Source organism: Syngnathus leptorhynchus, chromosome 18, assembly GCF_054491065.1.
Source record: "Syngnathus leptorhynchus isolate UIUO chromosome 18, UIUO_Slep, whole genome shotgun sequence".
Lineage (NCBI taxonomy): Eukaryota > Metazoa > Chordata > Actinopteri > Syngnathiformes > Syngnathidae > Syngnathus > Syngnathus leptorhynchus.
The window spans coordinates 4,904,575-4,918,407 of record NC_141212.1 but is presented as its reverse complement, the minus strand read 5'-3'; the positions used below and the strand labels follow the sequence as shown (position 1 = coordinate 4,918,407).

General features: G+C 36.5%; 1 protein-coding gene across 1 annotated transcript; it reads right to left on the bottom strand.

Annotated features, from left to right (window-relative positions):
• Positions 1-8,781: 8,781 nt before the first annotated feature.
• LOC147042553 (uncharacterized) lies at positions 8,782-10,423 on the bottom strand. Its single transcript, XM_085938258.1, has 6 exons — positions 10,237-10,423; positions 9,955-10,139; positions 9,618-9,874; positions 9,255-9,375; positions 9,048-9,183; positions 8,782-8,972 (listed from the first exon to the last, which is right to left on the bottom strand). The coding sequence occupies exons 1-6, from the start codon at positions 10,421-10,423 to the stop codon at positions 8,782-8,784; spliced, it is 1,077 nt and encodes a 358-aa protein (XP_085794384.1).
• Positions 10,424-13,833: the final 3,410 nt, after the last annotated feature.

Sequence of the window (13,833 nt, the reverse complement as noted above, 5' to 3'; positions counted from 1 at the left end):
CACATCTGCCACCATGGCATTTCATGCTTGAGGTAACTAAATAATTTTTATGTGAATTAGCATATCTAGGGCATCTAAAAAGAAAATAAGGCATTCTTCTATCGCAACCTAATTTTCCCAGCCTCGTTTAATTCTATTCTGCCTTCCATTCTGTCTTCATCCACCACTATTGCTCAAGGTTTTCGGAGTTGTACAGAGCTGCAGCCACCCAACTGTGATTCAGATGTGAGATAAGCAGCCTTTTTCTGTCTGTGTTCTTAAATAACAATGCTGCAGCCTAGCCAAGCAGAAGGTTTCTAATACGGAATTCTCGTGGGTTATCACCCACCTCACTGGTCAGGAAAACACAGTGCGTGCGTGTGCGTGTGTGATTGCAATCTTCGACATGCTCATTTTAAGGTCAAATGGTGCTCATGAAAGGGTGATTTAGTCAAAACGTGATTGTACATTGTGTTCAGTGCACAATTAATTCATAATCAGAAGCAGAATGAATGCAATCAATACTCGTGAGGCGGAAGAAAAAAAAAAACGTCTGGCAGACTGTATATTAATAAATTGAATGTTTTCTTTAAACGCTGGTGTCTTGTCACTATCGTCAATCAATTAATTGAACGTTATTGAATAAAAAAAATTGTAAAAATATTGCCACTGAGAACCCCATGAGGCAGGAAACACTAAAGAAATAATGAAGACTGGAATAATTAAAAGCAGCAATAACAGAAAGTATAAAAATCTATTTTAAACCTTCCAACTCTAGAAATATGCACATATGTATGTTGCTATGTGATAACAAAAGTTTGCTAATAAAAAGCTATTGGATGGTGACAACAGCGACATTAAAAAGACGCTTCAGAGAATGTTAAACACTGCTACTGCCCACTACTGATAAGAACCGAGAGAAAAATGTTCTTGTCAGCTTCCTTAAGCCCGTATCTCACTGAGAGGCGAATATTGGCGAGTGTTTGGGCATGGACCGAATGTTTTTTTTTTTTTTTTTTTCCATCAGGGTCCATTCAAGGTCAAACACCCTCCCAAGCCATTCACCAACAGTTTCTCTTGTCACCAAGAAAATAAGCATGAACGAAGTTGAATAAGATAATTGTGCACCAAAACTGAGGTAAACGTTTAATTTACTGTGATCTCGATTTTTGTTTTTTGCCGTAATCTCCCAGGATTACTAATGTAGTAACACTACTGTTTGATTTCTTTGTCTTTTATGTACAACAAAAAAATGACTGCAAAACAAATCATTGTAATTGGCTCTATCAGTCAAAATTTGGCGTTTTTGACTGATCACATTATTTATTTCAAATAAACTAAAATATGACAATTTTCTTGAGATAATAACCTACACTAATGTTTGTTTTTCTTATTAACATAACCCACAATTATACTTAATTAGCCTGTTGATATTTGTTTTGTAACATACCAACCAAAAACACAATGGAAAACTACACGGGGGCATATAACCAAATAAAAAAATCATGGGTCTGTCTGGATTAACCATCTCTCTGCTAAATTACACCCCATATCATACCTATAAAGTACAGTATAAATCAATAATGTACTTTATATGGTGATATTTTGTCAAGGCAGCCATTTTATTAGCACAGGTAGCCTCGAAAAGGTCATGATATGTTCTGCATTGGCACCTGTTGCTCTTGCAAGATAAATTGTCCAATATGTGAGTAAGATAGCTGAATTATGGTTTTCTCGTGATGCACGGATTTAAAAAGCTCCAAGAAATGAGAAAGAAATCGATGATGAATGCATGCGGAGGAGGGAGTGTTTTGTCACTCATGAATCATGCCTCGAATATCTTATTTTTCTTTCTGCCCTCTGAGACTGTTTATTGCATCACACAGAAGCCAACGACTTTCAGTCCCCATTTTAAAGATGGTAATCATTTTTGGTCGACCCATTGAAATGGGTAAAAGTAGATGTTGCAATGTAGAATATGAAGTTAAACTGCAATTTCGAAATTCGTATTTGAGATTTGTGTGCTGATACTTAGAGACTGCCCTCTAATGGACAGTATAGCACCTCTGTATGTAAATAAACAAGGCAGAAAGTCCACCAAACTGCTTCAAATGTGGTTACATGACATTTAAACTACACCCGTAAGCAAAGAATGGCTCTATAAAATATCACTGGTTATATAAAGTTTTTTTCCAGTTGGGACTAATTATACCAGAAGGTCAAGTTTGTATTTTATTTGTTGTGCCGGACATAAATATTCAATATGTTTTTCTTTTTAAACCTGACAGAAGATGTTTGTTTTTTCTTGCTATGGGCTATGTCGATGGCAGTTGAAGTTGTCCTTCATGAAGGTTTGTTGTTAATTTACAACCCTATCAGCCTTCAAAATTGTCTGCATGTGCATCTAATATACTGCCCATTGCTATCAACTGCCTCTGATCGCCACTATCAGGTTACTGAGAGTCTAATTGATCTGATGATACAGTGCCTCTTCCTGTTATTGGATTCTAAGGTTTATTTTAATTATATAGGAAAAGTAAATATAAACCTGAGACATCATTGACACTACCGTATTTTCCGGACTATAAGGCGCACCGAACTATAAGTCGCAACTTCAATAAATGACCCATTTTAAATGCATGAATGAATTTAAAACTAACATATCTTTTCTTAGAAAAATATTAAATGTAAACTGTTTACAATAGTTGAAATAACTATTTTCCAGGGGCATACCTAGCTCCAGTAGCATGTGGTCGGTCGCATCAAAAAATTCAGTGACCTTAAGCAGATTAAAGGAAGAGCAGCATGACTTTTTCCCAAGCATGACATCAATGAGTGGCAGTTCCAACATCCCATAATAACAGCATGGCATCAAGACACACACCTCCAATGATGGCAGGACATATAGGTCAGAAATAAAATTCTGCAGCAACATAGGTTTTGCGTATCAAATTTGTGGGTTCACTATGCAAACTAACTCTTTTTTTATTATTATTCAGTTTTTCTTATTAAGCATTCTGCATTGTACACTGTATTATGTGAGTTTACTAAAATACTAATATAGCGATCTAGCAATTACAGACTCATCCACTCAATGTCCTTGTGAGGAAGGGTTTCACAAGGACATTGAGGAGCTCGCTCGGGAAACCGTGAAAATGAGGAACATGGGAGCGGCGGCGGCGGGAGTGGATGACATCGTGTGACTAGACTGCGAAAGACAGACTGAAAGAATAACATGGGATTAATTAAAGCCTACTGAGGAGCTGGTTCTTTATGGAGCGCTAATGACTTGTAGTCGGATCAACAACTTCAATTTCAATGTGTGCTGTGATCCAAAATACAAACAGTCATGGTCATGCTATTATTGTATATGCATGATCTTGAGTTATTCATTTTGCTCATGTTGCAGTAAAATGATATCGGTTGGGATGTGTAAACAAGGAAGTATTTATTTTCATGCTGAGTGGAAGATGGTAAGGGTTTGTGTTTTTATACTGGAGCTATGGGATTTATTTTTCATGCAGAATTTGGGATACTGGCAGAAGAGTTGATTTTTTTAGTTTTAATTTACAATAAATAAGATTGATAAAAGAAAACAGCGTGTGTTTTTAGATGAACACAATTTGATGTAGAAATAACATTTCTGATAGTTGTGTTTATCACGGAACAACAAAACCAGTGGGAGCAAATAAAGAAAAACAAAAATGGGGGACAATAACATTGGAGCAAAGGACAGAAAAGGGATAAAGACGTGAGCATAAGAGGGAGGCAGTGGGGGGGATCACTGAAAATAGCCAAAAGGCATAATAACAGAGGACACTGCCACATACGCACAACATAAGCTTCAGCCCATTACAATACTCCAAGGGTACGGTACACGCTAGGATATGAGCATTCTGACCCGTTACATTAGTTGAGAGAGGAATGGGTTAGCTGCAGGATCACCTCCCCAAGGGAATATGTTCTCGAAATAACAAGCTCTGTATATACGTGAGGGCTAGTATGAAGGTAGACATATTGAGAAGCACAAATACACACGTTGTGCATATACAGAGAGGAAAAAAAAAACATTGTGGCAGTTCCAGCAATCCTTTTGATGTGTTTGATATGGTGCGCTCAAAGGCATGGGGCTGAGCCAGATATACAGCGAGTGAGGGATGGAGACTGAAGAAATGCAAGGCAGATGAGAGTTAAAAACAAAATTAGGTTGTTTTTTTTATGTGAAGGAGACATTAATTGCGTTTGGATGAAAATGAAGTCACTATATTGAGATAGTTCAATTTCTTTTGGTATTGGGCACAGATGCATGCGGTAAAAATGGCGGTGTTGCGCCGTTGTGGGTGTGAACACAGTCGACTAGGTCTCCGATGGAAGTGGGTTTTCTCATTGCTATTAAATTCAGTGTATGTGGAGCACAGTTTTTTACATGGCTAAAACAGAAAGTCACTCGCTGAAGTTCATGCAGGGAATGGAAGTGTGCAAATTACGTTTATAAGAAACTGCAAGCGGATGATGTATAGTTGGCCGTATCATGTAAAACTCCAATCCAGTAATTCTCTAGTTGGAAAAACTTCAGATTCAGCCTGTTTCCAGATCTACTTTGTGTCTGCCAATTCACTTTTTGAATCTGGGCAGAGTTTGAGCCTTGTTTGTGTATTTGCATAGGGAAACTAGGACGAAGAACAATCAGCAGCCACCTGACACACCATGCCTGAATTTCTGAAATGTCTAAAAATTGGTTGGTTGGATAAATGCTCGCTGACCGAGGACGCTAATGAGGACCAGCGCGATAGAAAATGAATGGAAAGATGAACGTACGAATTGAGGTTAATGGTAGATACCTGAAGATTGTTTTTCTCATTTTCTCTCCCTGCAACTCTTGACTTATCTCCTTCTCCTCATTTGCAGTCGACACAATGATGTTAATTACTCCAGTGTTGCTCCAGAAAAACTAAAGCAAGATAAGATGTGGAAAGTGCTGACACACTGATATGACTAATAGTTAGTTTTGAGAGCCAAATCCTTCCTTTCATCGTGATCATTAGTTTCCAGTTTCACTTGAGCATTCCAAGATTTTTTGTTTCCCCTTATTTAAAAGACATGTTCACAAAAGATGAAGAAAATCAGAGTAAATTGCGTGTGACTTGGGACCAGCTGGAGCAGAAGTAACTATTCAAGTGCTGAGAAGAAAAAAAAAAAATCACAGTTTCAACTGTGTCGTCCACAAGCTATCATTACAGCAGATACTCAGCATTCTCCCTTAGGCTACAAGCCATTGGTTTCTCATTAAAACGATATATGTGGACTATCCTGCTATATCTAATCACTCAAAATTAATTCACATGCCAAATCACGTTCAAGATATGTTACTATATATTCACATTTGAAAAGCAGAAAAAGCACATGAAATATTGTCCAGTTTCTTTTTCCCTTGAGAATTCCAGCCCAGTGAAAAGAACATTTACAATCAGCCACTTACTTCTGCTTTAAGTCACTTTTTCAGCATCAGTAAATATGATGTAATTGTATGATCTTGGTTAACTGCAAAGGTTTACACAATATATGATACCAGCATTAGATTCCTGTGTCCAAATGATATTGCTGCTACATTTTCCTTCGTAGCATTCTACAAATAGTTATTCTGTCAAAAAATCTGAGATTGAGACAGGAAATACTCACGCTTGGATGCATAGTGGTGTGAGTAAACGTGGTGAAGTAAGACGCCTGACTGATAAATTGCTCAAACACATCAGCAGTCATCTGATGACATTTTTAATTTAGTTGTGCAACAATCCAATATAATTGTCATCTCTCAGCCCCAGCATCATAATTCTTGCATCACCGGCTGGTTCCATGAAGTTCAAAAAGGGCTGCCTTTATCTTTTGAAGCACATGAATAGCATTGTTAGTGTCTCAAGTCATCCCTATGTACATGTTTTGTTACACCAGATTGCACAGCCATTGTGATGAAATGGACAGATTCAGAATTATAGAACCTCGAAATCATAGGTGTCCAACTCGAGGCCCGGGGGCCAGATACGGCCTACCACATCATTTTATGTGGCCCGCGAAGACAAATTGTGCATCAAATTCATGTGTCAATACTAAATTAAAAATTGAGTTTACTTTTGAAAAAATAAACCCTTTGCTAGCAATTTTTATTTCCATTCATTTAAAAAAATATTTTAACAGTTTTTTTGGTATCACACTGCCAATGCAGTAAGAAGGTCAACTTCAAAATAAACCAAATGAATGCCTAAAGGTAGACTTTTGATGTTGTTCCAAGCAGTGGCCCTTGAACTAAAATGAGTTTGGCTTTATGACAGATCTCTCTGTGATGGTTTGGAATTAGACTATAGTAGTGTGAGGGCAATCTAATCACATTTCGAATACATTTCTTTTATCAGATGCATACGATATAATAAATCCCAACACTGGAAAATTATGACAAATGACTGCAGCTGAAAGTACCAAACATAAACCATTAATTGATTTGGGAAAATACTAACAGACTACAAAATGATAATCTAGAGAAATGAAGAGAATGATAGAAGAGAGCTATGCATCTTGATACATTTGCATACCTAGAGGCAATTACACTCCAATGTTACACTGTCCTTGTTAATAGGTAAAATAGGCCAGGATATTAACTCCCTAGGTGTTACCATGATGCTGCTGTTTAAACAGTTCAGACTGACAACAGGACAGTTAACCTCGACTTGATCATAACATGATCATTTTTCATGAAATTGCCACCCAAATGGTTTACCGTACTGCGTCTTAGAAAAGCAATTAAGTCCCAATGGATCTGCTTAGAGGCTAATAATGTTTGTAATTATACTGGTCGTTTCATAACATGCAAGTTAATTTACAAAAACAACCCGTGAAAAGTGCTTGTTCAGCTATTTGTAGTGGGGAAACTCTTCCAGTGCTTTGAAAGAAATGTCAATCTTTCATTGAAAGCCAAAAACATCAAAAGAAACCTTGTAAGCATTTTTTTTTTCTGGGTCAAGATGAATAATGATTGTCTCGAAGGTACTACTGACTGTCCCAGTTAATAGGTCCATTGGACAACCTGGGGAGGTTTATATGGACAGAATCTCTTTTGCTACCTTCCATCTAGACTGCTGTGTATTCCAACATTTAACGGGGGACCAATTGGGCGTAACATAGAAGGCAGTAGGAGACGTTTGCACAGTACATCCTTCTTGTCATCCTTCATACTGGTCTTATTGTGGTTGATTTAAAAAAATATATATATTAATAAGCATTATTTAAAGCTGCTACCAATGCTACTATTTAATGCCATTTTTTGTCCATTTTGGCTCTGTTGAGTCTCTATGGTTAAGCTTTGGTTTGGTTTTCCATAGTACACTTTAGAAATCTCCTCACGATGCCTTTTTTAATTCTATTTATTTATTTATTTATTTATTTATTTATTTATTTATTTATTTATTTATTCATTTTTATTATATATTTTTATTTTAGGCCATGCTCTTCCATCTGAAACCTGGCTTCTGCTACTGGTTTTCAAATAAAATGTAGCATGCAATATGTGACTCTGTCACACTGGCACGGATGAGGAATGTTGCAGTATAACAGCAGCAGTAAAGTGTGAAGTGAGCACAGACGCAGGGGAAAAGCAGAATGGTCTAGCCTTCCCACCCTCTAGTGTTAGGCAGGTTGCTCTTTTGTGTGTGTTTATCTCACCCTTAAAGTAACAGCTCCAGAATTGTTTTGATGGTACAGTCTCTTGGCATTTTTTTCTGCAATTGCCATGGCAACCCCAGATCACTGTCGTGGCAATCTAACAAATTTTCATCCCAGGCCACATCAGGATAATGGTTGATAATTTATCTACTCAACATTGTATTGGACATTTACGAAATCAATTGGTGTTGTGAATTATGATCACTTTAAAAAACAGCATGTCCACATAAAAAAAGAAAAAAACAAAACAGAATACATAAAATCTGTGTTCACTCTGGTAATGTTCCCAAATCAGATGGACACATGAACCTGACACAAAAAAAATAGTATGCTGCTGATTATAGCATTTTTTATTTCCATCATCCATTTACAGTAAAGGAATATAATATTCGGGTATATTCTGTTATGATAGTCGGAGCGGTTATCCACTGGAACGTATGAAAAATTCAACCTTTTTTTTACCCTCAATCTACTCTGGAATTTTTCACTTCTTTGAAGATAACACAGACAATCTCATTTTTGTGTTTAAATATGCAAATTATCGCGGCTCCTTCCACAATCGTATTGCCTTTATACTACATTTTATGTTATTTAAAAAGATTACAGAAAGCACTCTTCTTAAAATTGGATTAATGTAATCCCTCAGCGAGAAATCTGTCATATTCCAAAACTGCGGCGCTTCTACTGTATATGACAAGCAATGTAAGATTATAATAATAATCTGAGTGTTACCTGAATGAGAGACATTTTCCTCTGTTAAAAATAATACGATGACTTTTTGAAATACCTTAAAACAGTATTTAAAAATGACTGGAGTGAATTAAACTCAAAAGGACATTGAATAAAGGCAGCATGGTGCTAGAATTCAAGGTAAAATCTGTTCAAATATTTGAAAAAGATGCATGGTAATAAAAGTTGCTTGCAATATCTGTAGTTTTTAAAAAAAAAAAGAAGACAATTTGCAATTTTAGTATTCACATAAAGTTAATGCACAATTTGTCTTCGCCGGCCAGATAGAATGATGTGACGGGCCCTATCTGGCCCCCACGCCTTAGGTTTGTGCTATATCCTTCATCCATCTTCTATCTGACTTTATAAATGACAAAGCAACTTTGTTTCTTGAAGGCTGATTAAGGTTTTCTTTTTGAGCTCAAGAGGAGTGTCACACTTCATGGCTTCCTGCGGTGACAAAGTTACATTTGTTTCTTTCATCCATTGCACCAATGGGATAATATTGCAATCACACAGCCAAGGATTGCCATGCAGGTGTAACTTCTTCAGGGCTAGATGGAGTTTGAAAGAGAAAGACAACATGTTTGTATATAATTAGAAGTCAATTGTACTCAAATTGCTCTTACAAGGAATTTGGGCCAACATGTTTCCATCCACTGCCTTTAGGCGGTTTCCACTGAGACCCAGCTGAGATAGCCTAGGCATGTTCTTGAACACATCAGATGGTAGGTGTTCCAGATCGTTGTTCCTCAAATAGAGTTCCTGTTGTACAATATAGTAGATGTAGATTAAAAAGGTGTAACTCTTTAAAATGTCTTGAAAGCAAATATTACCTGCAACACAGACAGTCCACCAAACATTGGAGGCCTCAGAGTAGACAAAAGATTGTTGTCAAGAACCAGCATCTCCAGCGAGCTCAATGGTTTGAATGCTCCAGCTGGGAGAGTCTTCAAACTGGAGTTAGGGAAATAATTTTAGACACATCATATTCAATTATTCTGTGGACCATGACAATATTTGTTTATTTGTTTCATCATGCAAGTCAAGAAAAACCACAGCATTGGATGTTCTAAAAGTCTGGCAAGGAGAAGTTGGCAAAATATCGCAAAGTTGTAAAGACTGAAAAATCTGGACATTGGACATTTATGCAACCACCTCAAAAATGAAAGACTATTATTACAAATTATATTCATCACCTATTGTTGTCCAAGTTGAGGAACATGAGATGTCTAAGTCCAGTGAAGGCCTTTGGTGAGATCTTTTGGATACGATTCAGGGAAAGATCTAAGACCTTGAGAGCAATCAAAGCTTTGAAGGTGTTGGACTGAAGCGCTGTCAGGGCGTTTTCGGGAAGATCCAGTTCTGACAGGTTCTTCATGCCGAGAAACATATTAGGCTTCAGCGTGCCAATCTGGTTCTGTCCCAACATTAAGAACCGAAGATTCAAGAGATCCTTAAAGAAATGAAATGACAGAGTTAAAAGAATCATTATGCTGTTTTAAAAATATTACAGAAAATTTGAATTGTCTTTACCTTGAATCCCCTTGGTGGAAGATTTTTGATGTGATTGCTATAAAGATTAAGTAGCGCTAGCGTCTTTGCACCGGAGAATGTACGAGGGTGGATGGACTTGACGGCATTATGTTCCAAGTTTACGCTTTCTATCTTTGGAACTAATCCCAGAATATTGGCCTGCAGGTTTGTGATGCCATTTTCACCTTTTAAGAACCAGGAATTTGGATTATCACATTAATTCTTATATAACCAAAACAACTCTTTGAGAGATAAATCGATTACGACTGACAATGTGCCTACCAAATTTGAGGATCCAAGCATCTGAGGGAAGTTTGATGGGAAAAACTCGAAGACCTCTCTTATGACAGTTGACCTCTGTCTTTTCTTCCCCAGACTTCTTGGTACATGTGCAAGCACTAGGACAGAGCTCCGCTTCAGTCTGGACCATCCAAATCATCACCAACGTCAAGCACTTGAAGTATTTCATCTCTTCTACAAAACGAAGGGCAGAGAAATCTATCAAGCTGACGTTTTTTTGGCAGGTATGTGCTTATGCATGTGTGTTACTATACAGCTGCACACTTCCTAAACCGCAGGAAAGTTCACTCTTATATGTTAAAATGTCTGTTTCATCCTTCAACAAGGGTGTTAAACTTGTTTTTGTCGCGGGCCGGATCGTTGCTATGGTTACCCTCACAGGGTTGTTATGACTCATATGAATTTATGTTGAAATGATCATTATTATTATATTTAAATTATAATTAAATGATGTTATCTATCACATACTATACAGTAAATAATTGATGGATAACTACTAGTTTTAAAATCAAAACCCAGTAAATTGTTTTCTTCAATCGTTTTTCCAATTGAATCTAAATGGAGCATCGATGACAAAAAATATATTTCATCTCATTGTTATTAAAAGTGAAGACAAGTTGCAAGAAACAAGAAGTCGACACGCATGATTTGCCTTCACGGGCCACATAAAGTGATGTTGGGGGCCGGATTTGGCTCCCGAGCCTTGTGTTTGACACCACTGCATTCCAGCCATGAATACTGTATTGGTTTAATTTGTGACCAAATGAAAGGTTTAGTTAAACTGGATGATAAAACTTGTCAAACATAAAATAAGAAAAAATATGACATGCTATCATTTTAATATAAATGTATTTATTTTTCAGTTGTTATTATTTAAATTACCTGCCTTCAGTTCATTTGGTTAATTTTCAAACAGTTGCTTTGTATGCATCCAGCAGTCATGATAAATTTATTCGGAGATGTCATTCTCTCCTCAAAGAGAATGAGAATGGCTGTTTTTTGAGTCTATCTTTTTTTTTTTTTTTTTGGCTCTTCACAAACTTCCCCATCTTCCGCAACCATGCTCTCAAGCTGTGTTATAAGATTCGAGTGTTTGAACTTTTTTTTTTTTGAGAGCTTTCCCTCTAAAAGCAATGGTGTGCCTGTTATAGATTTTAAAGGACACAGTAGAAAAATTGCGGGACTGTACGTGTCCATTAAGACAATATATTCTGCAGATTAGCATAAACCTGCATATTGAAAATTATATTCATTATATGCTTGAACATATTTATGAAGTACACCTGAAAGTCAGTTATATAATATTTGGATGTTTCACTTTGTAGCTGAAGTTTCATCCCCTTCTTTGTCTTCTGGCAAAGATAATCCATAACAAAATTGGTCTTTGCCATGTTGCACAAAATGATCAATTCTTAATTAAATCTTGTAAGGTTTTGTTGATTTATTTCAAGTATCATTGCCCAATGGGAGTTTTCTTATCACTTACCTGTACAAACTTTGATCCAAATGTTGCAGATCCTATTCCACAGACTTTTGATATAAAGGTGAATATAATGAAAAAAAATAATTTATAAAGTGTAAGTTACAATTTTGAATAAATGACCCTATTTTTTGAAAGTTCTCTTCTTTGCATTAAAATGTTTGTCTTCAAATTCTAATTTCAGGTCTTGACAACACCAGAGGAACCTTGCAGAATGCACTTCACTCGATATGTTTGGAAAGATATATTCAGCTTGAGGACCTCTATGTCATAGGTTTGACAAAAACATCAGTGCAAAAACATCCAACACTGTGGCAGTGTTTGAGAACACATCAATCACAGCAAACAGTGAAACATTGGTGTGAAGCTCTGCAGTTTCACAGAACCCAGAGAAATGTGACAGCTCCAAAATATGGCAGCGGTCCATGTTACAGTGTGTGAAAACAATATGTACATTTTTTTTTTTTTTTTTTTTACATCTCCAAGCTTTGTGGTAACACTAAACAACTAGAATGCCAAACATTACATAATGTTTTGTATTTTTCGAGTTTAACTAGTCATAATATTCAAATTTAATTAGGTGCACTTATATTCGAAAGTAGAATCTCATAGGTCGGCAATCATTTTAAGACTTTTTTTTTCTGCTATTATGTAAAAACTACAAGGTGTGCAGTTCGAGCATCTGTATGGCAACACAAACTGTTGCCATGTAGATTTAACTGCATGTGGAATTGGGTCAAGACAGTAATTCCCTGTGAGAGGAGAATACAGAAAGGCTGCCAAAACATGTCACCCTGTATTACACAGCAATGAAAGGAATGAGACTTCTGACGATGGAAAAAGGGATATCAGCAAAGTTGCCAGATCACTCTGACGTAAATTTCATAATAGATAAAGAATTCCGAGTATAGCGATGCAAACAAGACCGATGATCAAAGTGATGGAAAAACACGGCTTGGACGGAAGCCAGTATGAGGAAATGTCAAAAGAGACGAGAATACATCATGTGTTGGAAGCTGAGCTGTGCAGCAGAGTTGGGATTAATCGACACACGTGTGGCGAAAGAGGCGGCGGATAAACAGCTGTGCTGACTAGACTGATTCTTTTGTCAAAGGAAGATGAATGATCCTTTTCAAATCTGTCCAGCTCACTCTCACAATCATAAGGTGTTGGCAAGCCATCTGGAGGAGGATCATTAGGCAGTGTTTACACAGACAGGGAAGGAGAACGGACTTTATTGGCAGATCATTGGGGAATCTACTAACAGTCTGTGTGCTGTATTTTCAAAAATAAACTTCTTTAAAAACTTCCTTACAATTTTATCAAGTTAATTAATGTGTTGTCTGATATAAAAGTAATGCTTTGCTACCATCTTTTTGGGTGGCGTCGATTTTTTATACATTTGCAGCAAGGGTTGCCCTTTCCATTGCAAACAGCAGAACACTGTCCCTGCCTCACATTATAATCATTTGTAAACAAATACAGTGCAGCTCAGCCTCTGGTGAGCGGATGTCATGGCTGGAGATATGGTTTTGGCTGAATATTAAACTCATTTGTAATATGGAGTTTTCTTTCTTTTGGGAGACACGCACAGTTTGAAAGGAGTGTTTGCGCCATTGTGGGAGTGAACACAGTCGACAGTCCAATGGCCCAAAAAACGGTGTTATCCTCTAATGACCTTTATAAATGCTAGTAATTGAAGTTTATTGTTTACTGAAATCATTCATGATTAAAACCATTTTAAAAAACTAAAAAAGTGTATTCCTTTTACTATTATTAATACTTACTATATTTTATTTCCTAAAAAAAAAAAAAAAATATATATATATATATATATATATATATATATATATATATATATATATATATATATATATATATATATATATATTGAGAATTTAACCATTTCTGACTTCCAGTAACACAAATCTTTTCTCAGTGCTCCTGATTTCAACAACGCCAATAACAGACACAAAATACACTCAGCGATGTTTGCACACCTGAGCTAGGGTTTTTGGAAAATGGAGAATGTGAACCACTGGAAATATTTTTTTTTTATTTTATTTGTCTTCTTTTTTAAAAAACTTGTCCAGAAGCAT

What these genes read in the sequence shown, in the direction of transcription:
- LOC147042553 (XM_085938258.1), bottom strand. Translation starts at nt 10,423, where the DNA reads ATGAAATACTTCAAGTGCTTGACGTTGGTGATGATTTGGATGGTCCAG. An exon ending in CTCAACTTGGACAACAATAG is followed by an intron (nt 9,376 to 9,617) that starts GTGATGAATATA and finishes CCCTAACTCCAG; the next exon opens with TTTGAAGACTCTCCCAGCTG. An exon ending in GTGGACTGTCTGTGTTGCAG is followed by an intron (nt 9,184 to 9,254) that starts GTAATATTTGCT and finishes ATTGTACAACAG; the next exon opens with GAACTCTATTTGAGGAACAA.